Source organism: Nomascus leucogenys, chromosome 17 (assembly GCF_006542625.1).
Source record: "Nomascus leucogenys isolate Asia chromosome 17, Asia_NLE_v1, whole genome shotgun sequence".
NCBI classification, from domain to species: Eukaryota; Metazoa; Chordata; class Mammalia; order Primates; family Hylobatidae; genus Nomascus; species Nomascus leucogenys.
The window spans coordinates 83,910,451-83,929,935 of NC_044397.1; the positions used below are offsets into that span (position 1 = coordinate 83,910,451).

The 19,485-nt window shown below is 50.4% G+C and overlaps 1 protein-coding gene across 2 annotated transcripts; it reads left to right on the top strand.

The window, feature by feature from the left end:
* The first annotated feature begins 148 nt into the window (after positions 1–148).
* SNRPA (small nuclear ribonucleoprotein polypeptide A) lies at positions 149–14,920 on the top strand. Of its 2 annotated transcripts, XM_030796635.1 has the most exons (7): positions 235–260; positions 421–805; positions 6,595–6,767; positions 8,658–8,837; positions 12,446–12,619; positions 13,119–13,207; positions 14,539–14,920. In XM_030796635.1, exons 2-7 carry the CDS (start codon positions 733–735, stop codon positions 14,696–14,698), a joined length of 849 nt encoding a protein of 282 aa, XP_030652495.1. In that variant the 5' UTR covers positions 235–260; positions 421–732; the 3' UTR covers positions 14,699–14,920. The 2 variants fall into 2 exon arrangements, with proteins under 2 accessions (XP_030652494.1, XP_030652495.1); XM_030796634.1 differs by having other exon boundaries at positions 149–805.
* Positions 14,921–19,485: the final 4,565 nt, after the last annotated feature.

Genomic DNA, 19,485 nt, shown 5'->3' on the forward strand with positions numbered 1-19,485 from the left:
TAGACCCGGGAGTCACGGAAGGAGGTGGGCTTTCAGGGAGTGGGGCGGGGTTTTTCCACCTAGGCGGGAACCCAAGTATCGTTTTGATTGGCAATAGCTGAGCCCAGAAACGAGACTTGCTCTGATTGGTCAAGCTACTGCGTTTCCGCGCGGGGATTGGCTGGCAGAAAGGCAGAGGCGGGGCCAGGGGAGAAAGCTTTGTGGTTTGGTCTCGGGAAAGTAGCAGGGGCCGCTTGAGAGAACTGCGGCCCTGTCGGAAGGTAAGCTCCGGTGCAAACGACCATCGGCGACAGGCGAGCGATACGCTTGGCGTCCGGGCCTCCCTGGGCCCGTCTGAGGAAACTGGCTGTTCGAGGCCAGGCTGCCTAGGACCTGTCCGTTTTTTCTATACTGGCTCCCACATCCGGGTTTTTTCTCCAGGACTGCCCTTCGGATGCTTGGGCCAATGGGAATCGCCATTTAGGGCGCTCCGCCCACCGGGTCGCGTAGAGCATCCTGGAAGTCGTAGTAAATCTCTCGAGAGTTCTCTCCGCACGCGGGCTGGAGAAGCGGGTACTACGCACGCTTTGTTGCCGCGCTTTGCCTCCGTCCTTCCCCCTACTCCCGCCTTACCTGACTTCCTTTTTGGGAGGAAGATCCTTGAGCAGCCGACGTTGGGACAAAGGATTTGGAGAAACCCAGGGCTAAAGTCACGTTTTTCCTCCTTTAAGACTTACCTCAACACTTCACTCCATGGCAGTTCCTGAGACCCGCCCTAACCACACTATTTATATCAACAACCTCAATGAGAAGATCAAGAAGGATGGTGAGTTCTCGGGATAGTCCGGAGTCCAGACTGTCCCGCACGGGCTGGTCCCTCTTGCATCCCCTGCACCCGCTTCTCTTTCTAAGTGTTCGTCCAGCCAAACTTCGAGTTAACCCCTTGGCCTTTACACAAACTACTTCCTGTCTTCAACACTCCATTAGTTCATCTTACACTCTGCCCTTTAACCTGGTCACTGCTGCTCATCTTACAAGGTTTGAGGTCACAGGACTCTTCCTCCAGGAAGCCTTCCCCTGTCCCTTCACGTGGCTGCCGCTGACTTCCCATACGCTGAGGCCATCTCCCATCAAACCCTGATTCCTCTGAGCTGTCGTGGGGCTCTCTCTCCTCCCAGTGGCCTTTGAGCTCCGTGAGGGCAAGGACTGGGGCTTTCTTGGTCACCGGCTTTTTCAGTGATCAGCCCACAATGAAAATGTACCATAATGGTGGCTAACGCTCTGTATCATGGGCTGGTCTGTGTGCTTTCATATAAATCTTGATTATATTTAATTCTCACAACAGTCTTGTAGGAAGAAGGCTATTGTTATTCCCATTCGTCAACTAAGAAACCGAGGCCAGGCGTGGTGGCTCACGCCTGTAATCAATCCCAGCACTTTAGGAGGCCGAGGCGGGCGGATCACCTGAGGTCGGGAGTTCCCGACCAGCCTGACCGACATGGAGAAACCCTTTCTCTACTGAAAATACAAAATTAGCCGGGCGCGGTGGCGCATGCCTGTAATCCCAGCTACTCAGGAGGCTGAGGCAGGAGAACCGCTTGAACCCGGGAAACGGAGGTTGCAGTGAGCCGAGATTGCGCCATTGAACTACAGCCTGGGCAACAAGAGCGAAACTCCGTCTCAAAAAAAAAAAAAAAAAAAAAGAAAAGAAAAAGAAACTGAGACAGGGGGGTGATGTGACTTGCCCAGGGTCACATAGCAAGTAAAGTGGTTGAGGCCACCCGTATAGAATTCTGCCTAAGAACCCAAGTTTTGGCCGGGCGTGGTGGCTCAGGCCTGTAAACCCAACACTTTGGGAGGCTGAGGTGGGAGGATCACTGAAACACAGGAGTTCAAGATCAGCCTAGGCAACAAAGCGAGACCTTGTCTCTACAAAAAAAAAAAAAAAAAAAAAAAAAGGCTGGGCGTGGGTGAGGTGCGTCTGTGGTCCCAGCTACTCAGGAGGCTGAGGTGGGAGGATCGCTTGAGCTAGAGAGGTTGAGGCTGCAGTGAGCTATGATTGCACCACTGCACTGCTGCCTGGGCTGAGCAAGAACCTATCTGAAAAAAGGAAAAAAAAAAAAAACTCAATTATTGAAATGGGAAAGACTCTCTCACGTTCTCAAGTAAATTATCACTTTTATTGAACTTCATTTTCTAGAACTAAAAACTGAGCAAAATCATAATACCTTTTTTGCATGGATGTTGAGGGAGATTAAATTAGCTAAACCTTGCAGTATTTCTTTTTTATGGTAACTGGCAGCTAGTAAAGGGCTGGATAAATGTTAGCTCTTACCACTTCAAGAAAATTATCAGGAGAACCGAGGAGCTTGCTGGGATTCAGTTTGAGGTTACCAGTGAAGTTGCTCTTGAAGAAAGCAAAACCAGCAGCCGGGCGCTGGCTCACGCCTGTAATCCCAGCACTTTGGGAGGCTGAGGCGGGCAGAGCATTTGAGGTCAGGAGTTCAAGACCAGCCTGGCCAAGATGGTGAAACCCCGTCTCTACTAAAAATACAAAAATCAGCTGGGTGTGGTGGTGCACACCTATAATCCCAGCTATTGGGGAGGCTGAGGTTCCACTTGAACCCTGGAAAGCAGAGGTCGCAGTGAGCTGAGACCGCACCACTGTACTCCAGCCTGGGTGATAGAGACTGTCTCAAAAAAAAAAAAACAAGCCAGAAATGTAAATTTTGCATATGTTTTTAGAGTGTGGTGCCCAACCATTATCGGGCAGTGATGGAGACACATTGTTGACATAGAACCCTGGTTGTTTTTTTATTTTATTTTATGTTTTTATTTTTTTTATTTTTTTCGAGACGGAGTCTCTCTCTGTCGCCCAGGCTGGAGTGCAGTGGCGCTATCTCTGCTCACTGCAAGCTCTGCCTCGCCTCCCGGGTTCATGCCATTCTCCTGCCTTAGCCTCCCGAGTAGGTGGGACTACAGGCGCCCACCAGCATGCCCGGCTAATTTTTTGTATATTTAGTAGAGAAAGGGTTTCACCATGTTAGCCAGGATGGTCTTGATCTCCTGACCTTGCGATCTGCCCACCTCGGCCTTCCAAAGTGCTAGGATTACAGGCGTGAGCCACCGCACCCGGCGTTTTTTTTTTTTTTTTTTTTTTGAGATGAGATGGAGTGTCGCTCTGTTGCCCAGGCTGGAATGCAGTGGCGCGATCTCAGCTCACTGCAACCTCCATCTCCCGAATTCAAGTGATTCTCTGCCTCAGCCTCCTGAGTAGCTGGGATTCCAGGCACCTGCTACCACACTCGGCTAATTTTTGTATTTTTAGTAGAGACGGAGTTTCACCATCTTGGCTTTGCTGGTCTCGAACTCCTGACCTTGTGAACCACCGCACCCGGCCAGAACCCTGGTTCTTTAGGACAGTGACAGCCCAGAGTAGTCAGGGCCATCATGCAGGAAGCTTAGGCAGAGTGTTGAAGGCTGGGATTGGGACCTTAGAAAGAGGGATCCATTCAGCTTCCTGGAAAAGGAGACATTTTGGAGAGCCTGCCAGGTAGAGTGAGCAGTATTTATGTTACACTGAGGGAGAAGAGCGGTCTTAACTTGGGCCAGCTTGTGCAGATGTTTAGGGGCAAAAGAGCCTGGCGTATTCTGGGTATTACAAGTAGTTTTGAGGCCTGTAAATCATGGGGAAACTTCCAGTGAGCTGTGCACTAGTGGCTCATGGCTATGAGGTGTTGGACTTTGCCCTGAGGGTGTTGGGAAGCCAGACTGCTTCCCTGTCTTGGCTGCCTCCCTGGTGGAATATCCTCCCAGCTGTGGAGGGTAAATGCGAATGGGCGAGGGGAGGCTGGAGAATAGAGAGAGGCCCAGAGTCCCGTGGAATGAGTGAAGTCTGAGTGAGATTCATGGGGATGGAGTATGGAGAGGAAAACTGGAAATGTCACCACCAGGAGAATTTTTGACTAATTGCTTAAAAACAACCTTGACATGCTGTCCCTGCCCCCAACCAGCCTACACACATTTTCTTGCTTCTTTTCTAGCCTAGTATCTATTTTACCAAGTGGCTTCTGCTTCAGCTCAGCTTTTTTTTTTTTTTTTTTTTTTTTGAGGCGGTGTTTCCATTTGTCACCCAGGCTGGAGTGCAGTGGCACAATCTCTGCTCACTGTAACTTTTGCCTCCCTGGTTCAAGCTATTCTCCTGCCTCAGCCTCCCAAGTAGCTGGGATTACAGGCGCCCTCCACCACGCCTAGCTAATTTTTCTTTTTCTTTTTTTTTTTTTTTTTTTTTTTTTTTTTTTTTTTGGCATTTTTAGTCGAGACGGGTTTTCACCGTCTTGGCCAGGCTGGTCTTGAACTCCTGACCTCACGTGATCTGCCTCAGCCTCCCAAAGTGCTGGAATTATAGGCATGAGCCACCACGCCTGGCCAGTTTTTATGAAGGTTGGAGTCCAGTGGTGGGATCATGGCTGACTGCAACCTCTGCCTCCCAGGCTAGAGTGATCCTCCCACTTCAGCCTCCCAAGTAGCTGTGACCACAAGGCATGCACCACTATGCCTGGCTAATTTTTGTATCTTTTGTAGAGACAGAGTTTCACCATATTGCCCAGACTGGTCTTGAACTCTTCAGTGCAAAGGATCTGCCCACCTCGGCCTCCCAAAGTGCTGGGATTACAGGTGTGAGCCACCATACTTGGCCATCTCAGCCATCTTCTTTGCATAAGACATTGGTACCCTTTGCAGATCTGGGTGGTGAGAGGGAGTCCATACTTGTGAGCTTGAATCTCACTTGCTGTCAAGTGATTCCCTTTGCTGTTGAGATGTGGTGGTACCGGGTTCAGATGGAATGCGTGGACTGGGCTCTGCCATAGCCTTCCCTGTGCCCTCCAGATTGTTGCCCTGGGCCAGTGAAGAATCCTCTGAGAACCTGTTTCCAGTAAAATTGGAACAGTCATAGTTGCCACCTGATGGGGTTGTTGTGAGGAAGTGAAGTTACCTCCATAAAGCATTTGATGGGGGTGCGATGACTCATGCCTGTAATCCCAGCACTTTGGGAAGCCAAGGCAGGAGGATCACTGGAGCCCAGGAGTTAAAGACCAACCTGGTCAACATAGGAGACTGTGTCTACAAAAAATAAAAAATTAGCCGTGCCTCGTGCTGTGTGCCTATAGTCCCAGCTCCTTGGGAGGCTGAGGTGGGAACATTGCTTGAGCCTGGGAGGTCAAGCCTGTAGTAAGCTATCATCATGCCACTGAACTCCAGCCTGAGCAGTAGAAGGAGATCCTGTCTTAAAAAAAGAAAAGGCACTTGATGGTATCTGTAGTCAAATGTTTGTAGCCAGGTGTGGTGACACACTCTTGTAATCCCAGCACTTTGGGAGGCCAAGGTAGGCTAATTGCTTAAGCTCAGGAGCTCAAGACCAGCCTGGGCAACATAGCAAGACCCTGTCTCTGCACAAAATCCAGAAATTAGCTGGGCATGATGGCATACACCTGTGGTCCCAGCTACTCCATAGGTGAAGTGGGAGGATCGCTTGAGTCCAGGAGGTTCAGGCTACAGTGAGCCATGATCATGCCACTGCACTCCAGCCTGGGTGACAAAGTGAGACCTTGTCACAAAAAAAAAAAAATGCGTGGTGGAGTCTATGCTAGGCGTGGGGATACTGCAGTAAACAAATGGGACAGGCTTATAGCTCCTCAGGCAAGATAAACAAGTTAACGTACCATGACAGGAGGTGGGAAATAGTCATGAAAGAAAAGGGAGTAAGAATGACATGGGAAGAAATTTAGACATGTTGGTCAGAGGTGGCAACATTTCCTCTGAGACTGGGTGACTAGGAGGAGGCCACCGTGTAAACCTCAGGGGAGGGATGTTCCAGGTAAGGGGAGCAGCCAGTGCAAAGGCCCTGGGGCAAAATTGGTGTGTCAGACCTGGGGGCCAATGTGGTTGGGAACTCAGGAGGGCGGTGGAATGTGGGCAGGGATGAAGTGGGGGAAATCTGCCAGGGCCACGTCATGCAGGCCCATGTCAGGGTGCTGGTGGCAATGAAAAGAATCACTCATTTATTGAGCGTTTACTATGTGCTGGATGCTGTCCTGAGCACTTTGCATGTTGTGCACATGTTCGTTATATAGCAGCTCTCTGTAAGCACATCTTACAGAAGAGTGTACTTGGCCACTTGAGTGGTTCCTGGCTGCTTCTGTGATTGTTAGGTCTTGAGACCCGAGGCATTCTGGGTACCCCGTCAATTGTCTGATGGTCCTCTATCTGGGCTGCGCTTCTAAAAAGGAGAGCTCAGGCCGGGCGCGGTGGCTCATGCTTGTAATCCCAGCACTTTGGGAGGCCGAGGCGGGCGGATCACGAGGTCAGGAGTTCGAGACCACGGTGAAACCCCGTCTCTACTAAAAATACAAAAAATTAGCCGGGCGTGGTGGCGGGCGCCTGTAGTCCCAGCTACTCGGAGAGGCTGAGGCAGGAGAATGGCGTGAACCCGGGAGGCGGAGCTTGCAGTGAGCCGAGATTGCGCCACTGCACTCCAGCCTGGGCGACAGAGTGAGACTCCGTCTCAAAAAAAAAAAAAGGAGAGCTCAAAGGTCTTTTTTTTCCCCACTGCAGAGCTAAAAAAGTCCCTCTACGCCATCTTCTCCCAGTTTGGCCAGATCCTGGATATCCTGGTATCACGGAGCCTGAAGATGAGGGGCCAGGCCTTTGTCATCTTCAAGGAGGTCAGCAGCGCCACCAACGCCCTGCGCTCCATGCAGGGTTTCCCCTTCTATGACAAGCCTATGGTGAGCATTGTGGGTACGGAGGCTGTGTGGGTGTGTGAAATGTCGTAGGAGACTGGGCGGGCCTGGATTAGAGGAGGGGATATTACGGTTCATTCACCAAGGTGAGGCTGGACCAGGCTCCCATTGCACCTTGCCTCATTTAAAAACCTTTTTGTTGGCCGAGCGCAGTGGCTCACGTCTGTAATCCCGGCACTTTTGGAGGCCGAGGCAGGCGGATTACCTGAGCTCAGGAGTTCGCAACCAGCCTGGGCAACACCGTGAAACCCTGTCTCTACTAAAATACAAAAATTAGCTGGGTGTGGCAGCATGCTCCTGTATTCCCAGCTGAGGAAGGCTGAGGAAGCAGAATTGCTTGAACCCGGGAGGCGGAGGTTAAGTGAGCCGAGATCCTGCCACTGTACTCCAGCCTGGTCAACAGAGTGAGACTCCATCTCAAAAAAAAATAAAAAAATAAAAAAAACAAATAAATTATTTTGAGACAGAATCTTGCTCTGTTGCCCAGGCTGGAATACAGTGGTGCAGTCTTGGCTCACTGCAACCTCCGCCTCCCAGGTTCAAGTGATTCTCCTGCCTCAGCCACCTGAGTAGCTGGGATTACAGGCACATGCCACCATATCCGGCTGATTTTTGTATTTTTAGTAGAGACGCGGTTTCGCCATGTTGCCCAGGCTGGTCTCGAATTCCTGAGCTCAAGTGATTGGCCTGCCTCAACCTCCCAAAGTGCTAGGATTACAGGCGTGAGCCACTGTGCCACACTAAGAATCTTTAACATACCTTCCCCTACTGAATAAGCACCATGAAAGAGGGGTTTTTGTCTATTTTGTTCATTGCTTTATTCCCAGAGCCTTGAATGGCGCCGGGCATCTGGCAGGTTCTCCTTAAACAGCTAAGTGAATGAGATTGAACCTGGAAGACGGAAGTATATTCTTGTGTGACAGGAAATCCCCCCCGCACTGCACTCTTCTCTTAGCCTTGTCTCCTCGGTCCTTTGGCCTGATGTTTATTGCTGTTCCAGCTTCCCTTAAAAATACCAACAGCCTTTCTACTGAACACTTGGCTTACTGTGTGTCAGGTACTTTAACTCATTTAATCCTCACAACAGTCCTTTGAAGTGGGAAGTATCATAATCCCTGTTTTTCAGACAAGGAAGTTAAGGCCAAGATATTTCTGTGTTTCTCAGTAAGCTCCTGATAAGGTCTGATTTTTTTTTTTTCTTTCTCTGTTGTCTAGGCTGGAGTGCAGTGGTGCGATCTCAGCTCACTGCAACCTTCGCCTCCCGGGTTTAAGCGATTTTTCTGCCTCAGCCTCTTGAGTAGCTGGGACTACAGGTGTGCGTCACCATGCCCAGCTAATTTTTGTATTTTTGGTAGAAATGGGGTTTCCTGGCCAGATGCAGTGGCTCGTGCCTGTAATCCCAGCCCTCTGGGAGCCCGAGGTGGGTGGATCTTCAGGTCAGGAGTTCGAGACCAGCCTGGCCAAGATGGTGAAACCCCGTCTCTACTAAAAGTACAAAAATTAGCCGGGCATGGTGGCGGGCACCTGTAATCCCAGCTAGTAGGGAGGCTGAGGCAGAATTGCTTGAACCCGGGAGGCAGAGGTTGCAGTGAGCTGAGATCGCATCACGGCACTCTAGCCTGGGTGACAGAGCAAGACAATGTCTCAAAAAAAAAAATAGAAAAAGAAAAGAAAGAAAGAAATGGGGTTTTGCCATGTTGGCCAAGCTGGTCTCCACCTCCTGGCCTCAAGCGATCTGCTCGCTTTAGCCTCCCAAAGGGCTGGGATTACAGGCCTGAGCCGCAGCACCTGGCCCCTGATAAAGGTCCAATTTTGAATCTTGGCAATTTGGCTCTGAATCCACGCTCTTAACCCGTTCTGCTCTCTGTTTGGTAGCGTATCCAGTATGCCAAGACCGACTCAGATATCATTGCCAAGATGAAAGGCACCTTCGTGGAGCGGGACCGCAAGCGGGAGAAGAGGAAGCCCAAGAGCCAGGAGACCCCGGCCACCAAGAAGGCTGTGCAAGGCGGGGGAGCCGCCCCCGTGGTGGGGGCCGTCCAGGGGCCCGTCCCGGTAAGCCAGGCCCTGGAGACTAGCCCTCCCACTGCCAGGCCTTCCTCAGCCACATGGACTGGCTTTGGGAGGACAGGGTCGGGAGAGTTCTCGCCTTGGGGCTTCAGACACCCCCTTTCCATTTCTTTTTTTTGTTTTTTTTTTGTTTGTTTTTTTTTGTTTGGTTTTTTTTTGAGATGGAGTCTCGCTCTGTCGCCCAGGCTGGAGTGCAGTGGCGCAATCTCGGCTCACTGCAAGCTCCGCCTCCCGGGTTCACGCCATTCTCCTGCCTCAGCCTCTCCGAGTAGCTGGGACTACAGGCGCCCGCCACCACGCCTGGCTAATTTTTTTGTATTTTTAGTAGAGACGGGGTTTCATCATGGTCTCGATCTCCTGACCTCGTGATCCGCCCGCCTCGGCCTCCCAAAGTGCTGGGATTACAAGCGTGAGCCACCGCGCCCAGCCTTCCATTTCTTTATAGAGATGTGTTTCTGTCTCTCTTTTGGGGGTACTGAGCACCTAGGTGATGCTATCTCCTTTCGAAACTCTTGTTCCCTCCTTGTGACTGTTTCTCAAGGTCTTTCTTCATGGCTGTGACTTGGTTTTGCTCTCTCCATGGCCTTGATTTTGTCGCCTGTGTCTTGTAACTCATTGTGCATGTAGAAAATCCAAGTGTCTACTAAGCAACTGTTAGGATTAATAAGTGAACCTAATTTAGAAAGGTCGCTGGATATAAGGGCAATATGGAAAAAATTAGTTTTATTATTTACTTATTAATATTATGTTTTGAGACAGGGTCTTACTGTCACCCAGGTTGGAGTGCAGTGGTGCCATCACAGCTCACTACAACTTCCGCCTCCCAGGCTCAAGTGATACGCCTCAGCCTCCCTAGCAGCTGGAACTGCCGGTGTGTGGCACCCCACCCAGCTAACTTTTGCATTTTTTGTAGAGACGGGGCTTAACCATACCACCCAGGCTAGTCTCAAACTCACTGTCTCAGCCTCCCCAAGTGCCAGGATTACATGCATGAGCCACCATGGCCGGCCCCCAGTTGTATTTTTATATGCCAGTAACAGACCAGTAGAGTTCACACTGAAAAGTAGCACCGAGGGGTAAATCCAACAAAAGGTTTGCAGAACGACTACACTGAAATCACAGAATGTAGCTGGGAGAAAGCAGAGACTCAGCAATGGATAGGAAGACTCGGTGTTTACTGTCGAGAGGTCAGTTCCATCCAAATTAATTGAAGATTCAACGTGATTGCAATCAAAATCCCAACAGGAATTTTGGTAAACACTGGACACTGATTGGCTCTTTTCTAAAAGTGTGGAAAGACAAAGCCAAGCCAGGCAAGGAGAATAAAGCACCGGGACCTGCATGACCAGGGGAAGCTCCAGCAACCAGGCCAGGCCCAATGGCTCGTGCATGTAATCCCAGCAATTTGGGAGGCCAAGATAGGGGGATTGCTTTAGGTCAGGAGTTCAAGACCAGCTTCTATAAAATAACAAGACCTCATCTCTACAAAAAATAAAATAGAAAACCGGGCGTGGTGACTCATTCCTATAGTCCCAGCTGCTCAGGAGGCTGAGGTGGGAGGATTGCTTGAGAACTGGTGGTCAAGGCTGCAGTGAATTCACAGTGGTTTTGCCACTGCACTCCAACCTGGGTAACAGAGTGAGACCTTGTCTCTTTTTGTTTGTTTGTTTGTTTTTGAGAGGGAGTCTCAGTCAATCTGTCTCCCCAGGCTGGAATGCAGTGGTGCAATCTCGGCTCACTGCAACCTCTGCCTCTCAAGTTCAAGTGATCTTCTGCCTCAGCCTCCCAAGTAGCTGGATCACAGGCACATGCCACGAGGTCCATGTGCAAAAAAAAAAAAAAAAAAATCTGCAGCAACCAACCAGGATGATATACAATTTGCAGAAGGGTAGGAAGACAGACCAAAGGGACAGGATGAAGAGTCTAGGCACAGCCACTCTTGTACAGTTACTTGATGTGTGATCAGGGTACCACTGCACTTCACTGGGGAAAGGACTTTTTTTCCCCTAGTTCATGATGTGGGGCAGTTGGATATCTGCAAGGGGAAAAAATTAGCCCTACCTCATACTATATGCAAAATATAACTTGAAGTGAATTGCAGATCCAAATGTGACAACTCACAAAATATAGTTTCTTTTTTCTTTTTCTTTTTTTTTTTTTTTTTTTTTTTTTTTGAGATAGAGTCTCGCTCTGTAGTCCAGGCTGGAGTGCAGTGGTGCAATCTCAGCTCTCTGCAACCTGCGCCTCGCGGGTTCAAGTGATTCTCCTGTCCCTGCCTCCCGAGTAGCTGGGACTACAGGCATGTGCCACCACACCCAGCTAATTTTTGTATTTTTAGTAGAGATGGGGTTTCACCATGTTGGCCAGGCTGGTGTCGAACTCCTGACCTCAAGTGATCTGCCCTCCTCACCCTCCCGAAGTGCTGGGATTACAGGCATGAGCCACTGCACCCGGCCCTCACACAATAAAGTTTCTAGAAGAAAACAGGAAAATGTCTAAATGACCTTGATGAGGGCATGAAAAGTGGAAACATCCTGTTTTCCAAACAGGATACAAAAAGCACTGAGTACAAAAGAAAAGATGGATGAACCAGGCCCACTCCTTAGGTCTCTGAGCCTCCGTGTCTCTCTGGCTTTCATGAGTCTCATGGCTCTGACTGGGTCATGATCTATTTGGTGCCACTCACACTTTCTCCAAGTTGGTGATGGTGTCTGGATTACTGTGGGCTCCTGTTAACCTCTCTCCTCTTCACTGCACCTAGTTTTCTGTCCACTTTTGACTTCAGATTGTGATTCCAGCCCCTGAGTGTGCTGCCTGCCATCTGTTGTCTTCCCTCTTCCCCTTGCTGCCACGCGTTTCGTTCTGCACCTGCCCTGAGTGTCCCTTTCCATCACTGCCCTCCTTTGTTTTTGTTTTTGTTTTTTTGAGACAGAGACTTACTCTGTTGCCCAGGCTGGAGTGCAGTGGTGTGATCTCGGCTCACTCCAACCTTCTCCTGCCAGGTTCAAGTGATTCTCCTGCCTCAGCCGCTTTAGAAGCTGGGATTACAGGTGCCCACCACCACGCCTGGCTAATATTTGTATTTTTGGTAGGGACAGGGTTTCACCATGTTGCCCAGGCTGGTCTCAAACTCCTGACCTCAGGCTATCCACCTGCCTCGACCTCCCAAAGTGTTAGGATTATAGGCGTGAGCCACTGCGCCCGGCCTACCACACATTTCTTTCTGCACCTGCCCTGACTGTCCTTTTCCACCTCTCCCCTCCTTTGATTTTGTTTCTTAAGAGACAGGGTCTTGCTCTGCCTCCCAGGCTGGAGTGCTGTGGCACAATCAGAGCTCACTGCACGCAGTCTTGACCTCCTGTGCTGAAGTGATCCTCCTACCTCAGCCTCCCAAATAGCATTTAACTCTTTCTGATTTAATGTCCCACTAGACCCTGGGTTTGTTTTGCTCTGTCGGGCCCTCTTTGGGTGCCTTTTTCGCCTCTTTCTGGGTGTTTTTCCTTACATCTCTCACCCGCTGGGTTTCCTCTCATGGCCTCTTCTCTGCCTCCTGGGACTGCTGTAACCACGCACTCTCCTCCCTCTCTCCACAGGGCATGCCGCCGATGACTCAGGCGCCCCGCATTATGCACCACATGCCGGGCCAGCCGCCCTACATGCCGCCCCCTGGCATGATCCCCCCGCCAGGCCTTGCACCTGGCCAGATCCCACCAGGGGCCATGCCCCCACAGCAGCTTATGCCAGGACAGATGCCCCCTGCCCAGCCTGTGAGTATCTAGTCCCACCCACCAGGTCTCATAGTCAGAATACAGGACTAGAAAGGGACCAGTTGGGGGGCTATTGTAGGTTGGGTGGTCTGGGCAGGCCCCCTGAGGAGGTGGTACTGAATGAGGAAGTAGCAGTGGGGGTGGGCCCTGGGCAGAGGAATTAGCATGCTGGTTGGAGGGTCTGGAAGGTTAGGGTAGGCTGGAGTGGTGCCAGCAGCTAGATTGATTCCATGAGCTATCGAGTGCCTCCTTATGTGCCAGACCCCGTTCTGCACCGTAGGGCTGCAGCAGGGACTGAGATAGAAACCTCTGCTGTCCTGTGGCCTATAGTCTGTAGGGGCAAAGAGGTGGGAGGCAGACAGGCAACAATATGTGGTATGTTGGGTGGAAGTACCAGAGTGAATTCAAGCAGTGTGAGGGATGGAGGAAGGGGCAGTACTATGGGTCTCCCACTGGACTCAGGGCTGTTGTGCTCACCGACTCCCCTACAACCCCGCAGCTTTCTGAGAATCCACCGAATCACATCTTGTTCCTCACCAACCTGCCAGAGGAGACCAACGAGCTCATGCTGTCCATGCTTTTCAATCAGTAAGTGGGGCCTGTGGCTGGGTGGTCCCTGGAGGGTGATGGCCAGGAGGCATTTCCATGGAAACAGGCCTCAGAACTCTGCCAGCAGAGCTTTGAGCCAAGTAAGGCTTTGCAGGAGGGATAGCGACCAAAGATGTGAAAGGGGGAGGCTGTGGCTGGGCCCACGGCCTATGGGGGACGTGGGGATGAGGCTGGAAAGGTCTCCATGGCCAGGGCTTGCTGGCTTTTTTCAGCCTTATTTGAGGGCTGAGGGAGTCCAGGCTCTGGGCCTCATTTTCCCAGCCCCCAAAATGGGGGCATGCAAGGCAAGGTATATGTAAAACTACACTGAGATGTCCTTGAACACTGGCTAAGACTGGCAGAAGTCAGCGTGCTCAAAAATAGCAAGTGTGGGAGATGGGGATGCATGAACTCTTGTGCCAGGCGTCAGGGTGGAGTCCGGTGCGGCCGACGTGTAGAGGGGTTGTTCACCATTGTTGAGTGAAGTTGTGGGTATGGGTGAGTTCGTCTGGTGGTGGTTCTGTTTCAGGGGCTGTGAGTGGGGCATTCGTCACAGTGTTTGTGGTGGGGAGTTGGAGGCTGTCCGGGAGAAGGGATGGCTACATGCAGCATCTCACCATGCTGTACTGCGTGGCACTGAGAACACAAAGCGCAACTTTATAATAGTGCCGAGAGGAGATTGTGAAAACCTGAAAAATGCAGAAAAACAATACCACATTTGCAGCCTGTCCACAAAGCTGTATGTTTTGTGAGAATGCCGATGGAAAAAAGGATACCTAGTAAACATGAGGATGGCTGCTTAATGGAGAAAGAAGTGTGGAATGAGAAGAGGGACATTAGAGAAATAGCATATCAGAAAAGTGAGAGTAAGGCCGGGTGCGGTGGCTCATGCCTAAAATCCCCGTATCTTGGGAGGCTGAGGCAGGTAGATCACTTGAGGTCAGGAGTTTGAGGCCAGTGTGGGCAACTTGGTGAAACCCCTTGTCTCCTAAAAATACAAGAATAAAAATGGAAAAAGTGAGAGTATTGGTTATTATTGGTGTGGCGGGTGGGTTATGATTTAGGAAGGGCCCAGGGGACTGCGGTGTACTGTTTCTTGATTTAGGTTGCAGTTGCTTGGGTGTTTGTGTTTAAATTTTTCATTAAATGCTATGTTTACATTAGAGTTTTTCAACTTAGTACTATCTGCATTTTGGGCTGGATAATTCTGAGTAATGGGGCCCTGTCCTGTGTATTGGAGGCTATTTGGCATCATTTCTGGCCTCTGTCCACTTGATGCCATTATGTTAGGGGGAAATGCTGAGTCCCTGAGGTCTGTCGTTCTCTTTCAGGTTCCCTGGCTTCAAGGAGGTCCGTCTGGTCCCCGGGCGGCATGATATCGCCTTCGTGGAGTTTGACAATGAGGTACAGGCAGGGGCAGCTCGCGATGCCTTGCAGGGCTTTAAGATCACGCAGAACAACGCCATGAAGATCTCCTTTGCCAAGAAGTAGCACCTTTTTCCCCCATGCCTGCCCCTTCCCCCGTTCTGGGGCCACCCCTTTCCCCCTTGGCTCAGCCCCCTGAAGGTAAGTCCCCCCTTGGGGGCCTTCTTGGAGCCGTGTGTGAGTGAGTGGTCGCCACACAGCATTGTACCCAGAGTCTGTCCCCAGACATTGCACCTGGCGCTGTTAGGCCGGAATTAAAGTGGTTTTTTGAGGTTTGGTTTTTCACAATCATTTTTCTGTCTGATTTTCTTGTTCTTCGTGGTTCCTTTCCCTCCACCTCAGCAGCACATCCTGGGTTTTTGGACCTCTTGGCATTTTGAGGTTTGCAACCTTGGGGAAACACAGGATAGTGTAGTAATATTGTTCAAACTTGGATTACAATTACTGCTTTGGCAGTTTTGTATGTTGTCCCAATTCACAGCAGGAAATGGAATCCTAGGTCAGGAAATGGAAAGTCAGGGCTGCCACGTACAGTTAGGCAGGTTGGGTACTGCACAAGAGTGGCACCTTTTAAGGGCACACCATTCACTTTGTAGGCTTGTATGTTTATGCCACCAGTTTTCTAACAGATGACAAGAGTGTTAAGGAAGAGGTGTTTCTTCACCTTTTTCTACTCCACAAAAGTGCAGCCTGTTGTAGCAATGGCCCCAGAGAAACCACAGTAGGTAGTTCAAGCAGAAAGGAATTTAATACAGGAAACTTGGTGCTGCTGAAATCACGGGGACGGTGGGTGGTAGGAGTGGCAGTCTGGGTTTGAGACTCTTGAATTTGAGTTTGTAGCCCCAGAATGAGCTCCTAGCTAGAGTTCAGTGGGATGCCACTCTGACTTCCAGCAGTGCCTGGACTCATTTGGTCACTCCTGGGAAGCTACTGACTTTATGCTGGTATGAGGGGTGTGGCCACCTCACACACAGGTGATCTACTTTCCTGGCCAGTGGCCAGCCAGGAGCCTCTGGCAGGTGCCTGGCCCCAATTCCCCTGCAGTGTCTAGCTGCAGGGAAGTCTAGGATATGTGACTTCTGGCTGTACAGCCACATACCCAACTGCAGCTCTGGATAAGAAAGGGAGATTGGGCACGGTGGCTCACACCTATAATCCCAGCACCTTGGGAGGCCAAGGTGGGCAGGTCACGAGGTCAGGAGTTCCAGACCAGCCTGACCAACATGGTGAAACCCTGTGTCTACTAAAAATACAAAGAAAATTAGCCGGGCATGGGGGTGCATGCCTGTAATCCCAACTACTCAGGAGGCTGAGACAGGAGAATTGCTTGATCTCAGGAGGTGGAGGCTGCAGTGAGCCAAGATCGAGCCACTCCACTGCAGCCTGGGCCACAGAGCGAGACTGTCTCAAAAAAAAAAAAAAAAGACTGAATCAGGTGTGGTGTCTCATGCCTGTAATCCCAGCACTTTTGGAGGCCGAGGCGGGCGGATCACCAGCGGTCAGGAGTTCGAGACAAGCCTGGCCAACATGAAGAAACCCCGTCTCTACTAAAAATACAAAATTAGCCAGGCGTGGTGGCGTGCACCTGTAATCTCAGCTACTTAGGAGACTGAGGCAGAAGAATCATTTGAACCCAGGAGGCAGAGGTTGCAGTGAGTCAAGATCGTGCCATTGCACTCCAGCCTGGGTGACAGCGAGACCCCGTCTCAAAAAAAAAAAAAAGGAAGGGAGATTGGTTGGCGGGACCGTCCTTAGCAATTTGTCACACCCCTGTCCTGGGGAATTTTAAATTGACCAAAAATAATATGCACATGGCCTGGTGCTGTGACTCAACGCTTATAATCCTAGCACTTTTGGGAGGCCGAGGTTGATAGATTGTCTCAGCTCAGGACTTCAAGACCAGCCTGGGCAACATGGTGAAACCCCATCTCTATTAAAAATACAAAAAATTGGCCAGGTGTGGTGGTTCATGCCTATAATCCCAGCACTTTGGGAGGCCGAGGTGGGCAGCTCATCTGAGGTCAGGAGTTCAAGACCAGCCTGGCCAACATGGTGAAACCCCGTCTCTACAAAAATACAAAAATCAACCAGGCACGGGTGGTGGGTGCCAATCCCAGCTACTCATGAGGCTGAGGTGGGAGAATCGCTTGAACCCGGGAGGTGGAGATTGCAGTGAGCCAAGATAGTGCCATTGCACTCTGGCCTGGGCAACACAGCAAGAATCTGTTTCAAAAAAAAAAATTAGCTGCGCATGGTGGTACACACATAGTCCCAGCTACTCGGGAGGCTGAGGCACAAGAATTGCTTGAACTTGGGAGGCAGAGGTTGCAGTGAGCCGAGATTGCACCACTGCACTCCAGCCTGGGCGACAAAGACAAAGCGAGACTCCATCTCAAAAAAAAAATTGTGTGTGTGTGTGTGTGTGTATATATATATATACACACACACACGAATATATATGTTCACACGCGCATATTACTTAAGACCCTTTCTCACACCAGGTACATGGAAAAAGGCAATCTTTTGGCAAGAAGATCTACCACTAAATACAGTAGGCCGGGCGCGGTGGCTCACGCCTGTAATCCCAGCACTCTGGGAGCCAAGGGGGGCAGATGACGAGGTCAGGAGATCGAGACCATCCTAGCCAACATGGTGAAACCCTGTCTCTACTAAAAATACAAAAATTAGTTGGGTGTGGTGGTGCGTGCCTGTAATCCCAGCTACTTGGGAGGCTGAGGCACGAGAATCGCTTGAACATGGGAGGCAGAGGTTGCAGTGAGCCAAGATTGCACCACTGCACTCCAGCCTGGTGACAGCGAGACTGTCTCAAAATAAATACATCAATACAGTAAAACATACTAAATTTTTCCTTGTTTTTTGAGATGGAGTCTTGCTCTGTTGCCCAGGCTGGAGTGCAGTGGCACGATCTCACCTTACTGCAACCTCCGCCTCCCGGGTTCACGCGATTCTCCTGCCTCAGCCTCCCGAGTAGCTGGGACTCCAGGCGCCCGCCACCATGCCTGGCTAATTTTTTTTTTTTTTTTTTTTTTTTTTTTTGCGGGGTTTTGCTCTGGTCACCCAGGCTGCAGCATAGTGGTGCTATTTCTGCTCACTGCAACCTTCGCGTCCCAGGTTCAAGCAATTCTTCTGCCTTAGCCTCCTGAGTAGCGGGGATTACAAGTGCATGCCACCACACCTTGCTAATTTTTGTATTTTTAGTAGAGACAGGTTTCACCATATTGGCCAGGCTGGTCTTGAACTCCTGACCTGGTGATTCGCCTGCCTTGGCCTCCAAAAGTGCTGGGATTACAGGTGTGAGCCACCACGCCCGGGCTTTTTTTTTTTTTTTGAGACAGAGCCTCACGCTGTCGCCCAGGCTGGAGTGCAATGGCGTAATCTCGGCTCACTGCAACCTCTGCCTCATGGGTTCAAGCGATTCTCCTGCCTCCGGCTCCTGAGTAGCTGGGACTACAGGTGCCCGCCACCATGCCCGGTTAATATTTGCATTTTTATTAGAGATGGGGTTTCACCAAGTTGGCCAGGCTGGTCTCAAACTCCTGACCTCAAATGATTCACCCACCTTGGCCTCCCAAAATGCTGGGATTACAGGCGTGAGCCACTGTGCCTGGCTAAACATACTAAATTCTTATTTTCCTGCCAAGGCTCTAAGCCCAATCCTGCTCTCCCTGTTCACGAGGAATGTCAGTATTAGAAGCAGTGAAGATACAGGGCACCCCATGCAGACCTCCTCCTGTGATGGGAAAGATGGGAACGAGAGGAATTGCCGTCTGCAGTAAATGACGTTTATTGCTGACAGGCAAGGGGAAACGTCTGGCCCACCACACTGGCAACCACAGGCCTACTGGCTATTAAGTATGTGGGTTCCATGGTCAGCTGGTCCTGGTTTCTGCTTTCTGGGGACTTCCTAGCTGTTAGTCCATGGGCAGTTGATGTCCCCAATCTGAGTTTTGTTTACTTCCTGTGTAAAGAGTAGTCCCTCTATATTAATACCATGATGATGTTTGTACTCATTACCCATCCCCCAACACACACTCTCTCTCCCTTTCAGGCACTTAGGAAGCACTCAGTAAGTTCATCAAATACTTGCTGGGTACCTATTGTGTGCTACATACTTTTGTAGGGATAAGGTATGCAGTGATTAATAAAATAGACAATTTCCAATATTGCATGTGATGAAAATAAAATTGATATGGTGGGGCCAGCACACTGAGAGGCCGAGGTGGGAGGGTCGCTTGAGGCAAGGAGACCAACCTGGGCAACAAAGCGAGACCTCATCTCTACAAAAAAAAATAAAATAAAATAAAAATTAGCCATGAGTGGTGGCACATGCCTATAGTCTCAAGCTAGTTGGGAGCCTGAACCAGGGGGTTCACTGGAGCCCAGTTAAAGGCTGCAGGGAGCTATGATGGCGCCACTGCACTCCAGCCTGGGTGACAGAGTGAGACCCCATCTCAAAACGAAAAACAGCCTAGGCTGGCCGGGCACAGGGGCTCATGCCTGTAATCCCAGCGCTTTGGGAAGCTGAGGTGGGTGGAATACTTGAGATCAAGAGTATGAGACCTGGCCAACATGCTGAAACACTCTCTCTACTAAAAATACAACAACAACAACAAAATTAGTTAGGCGTGGTGGTGCGTGCTTGTAATCCCAGCTACTTGGGAGGCTGAGGCAGGAGAATCACTTGAACCCGGGAGAGGGAGATTGCAGTGAGATGGAGGTGCAGTGGCACTGCACACTGCAACCTGGGTGACAGAGCAAGACTCCATCCAAAAAAAAAAATCCTGATGTGAAGGGGGTGGTGGGGTTGGGAACAGTAATGAGTGGTCCAGAAA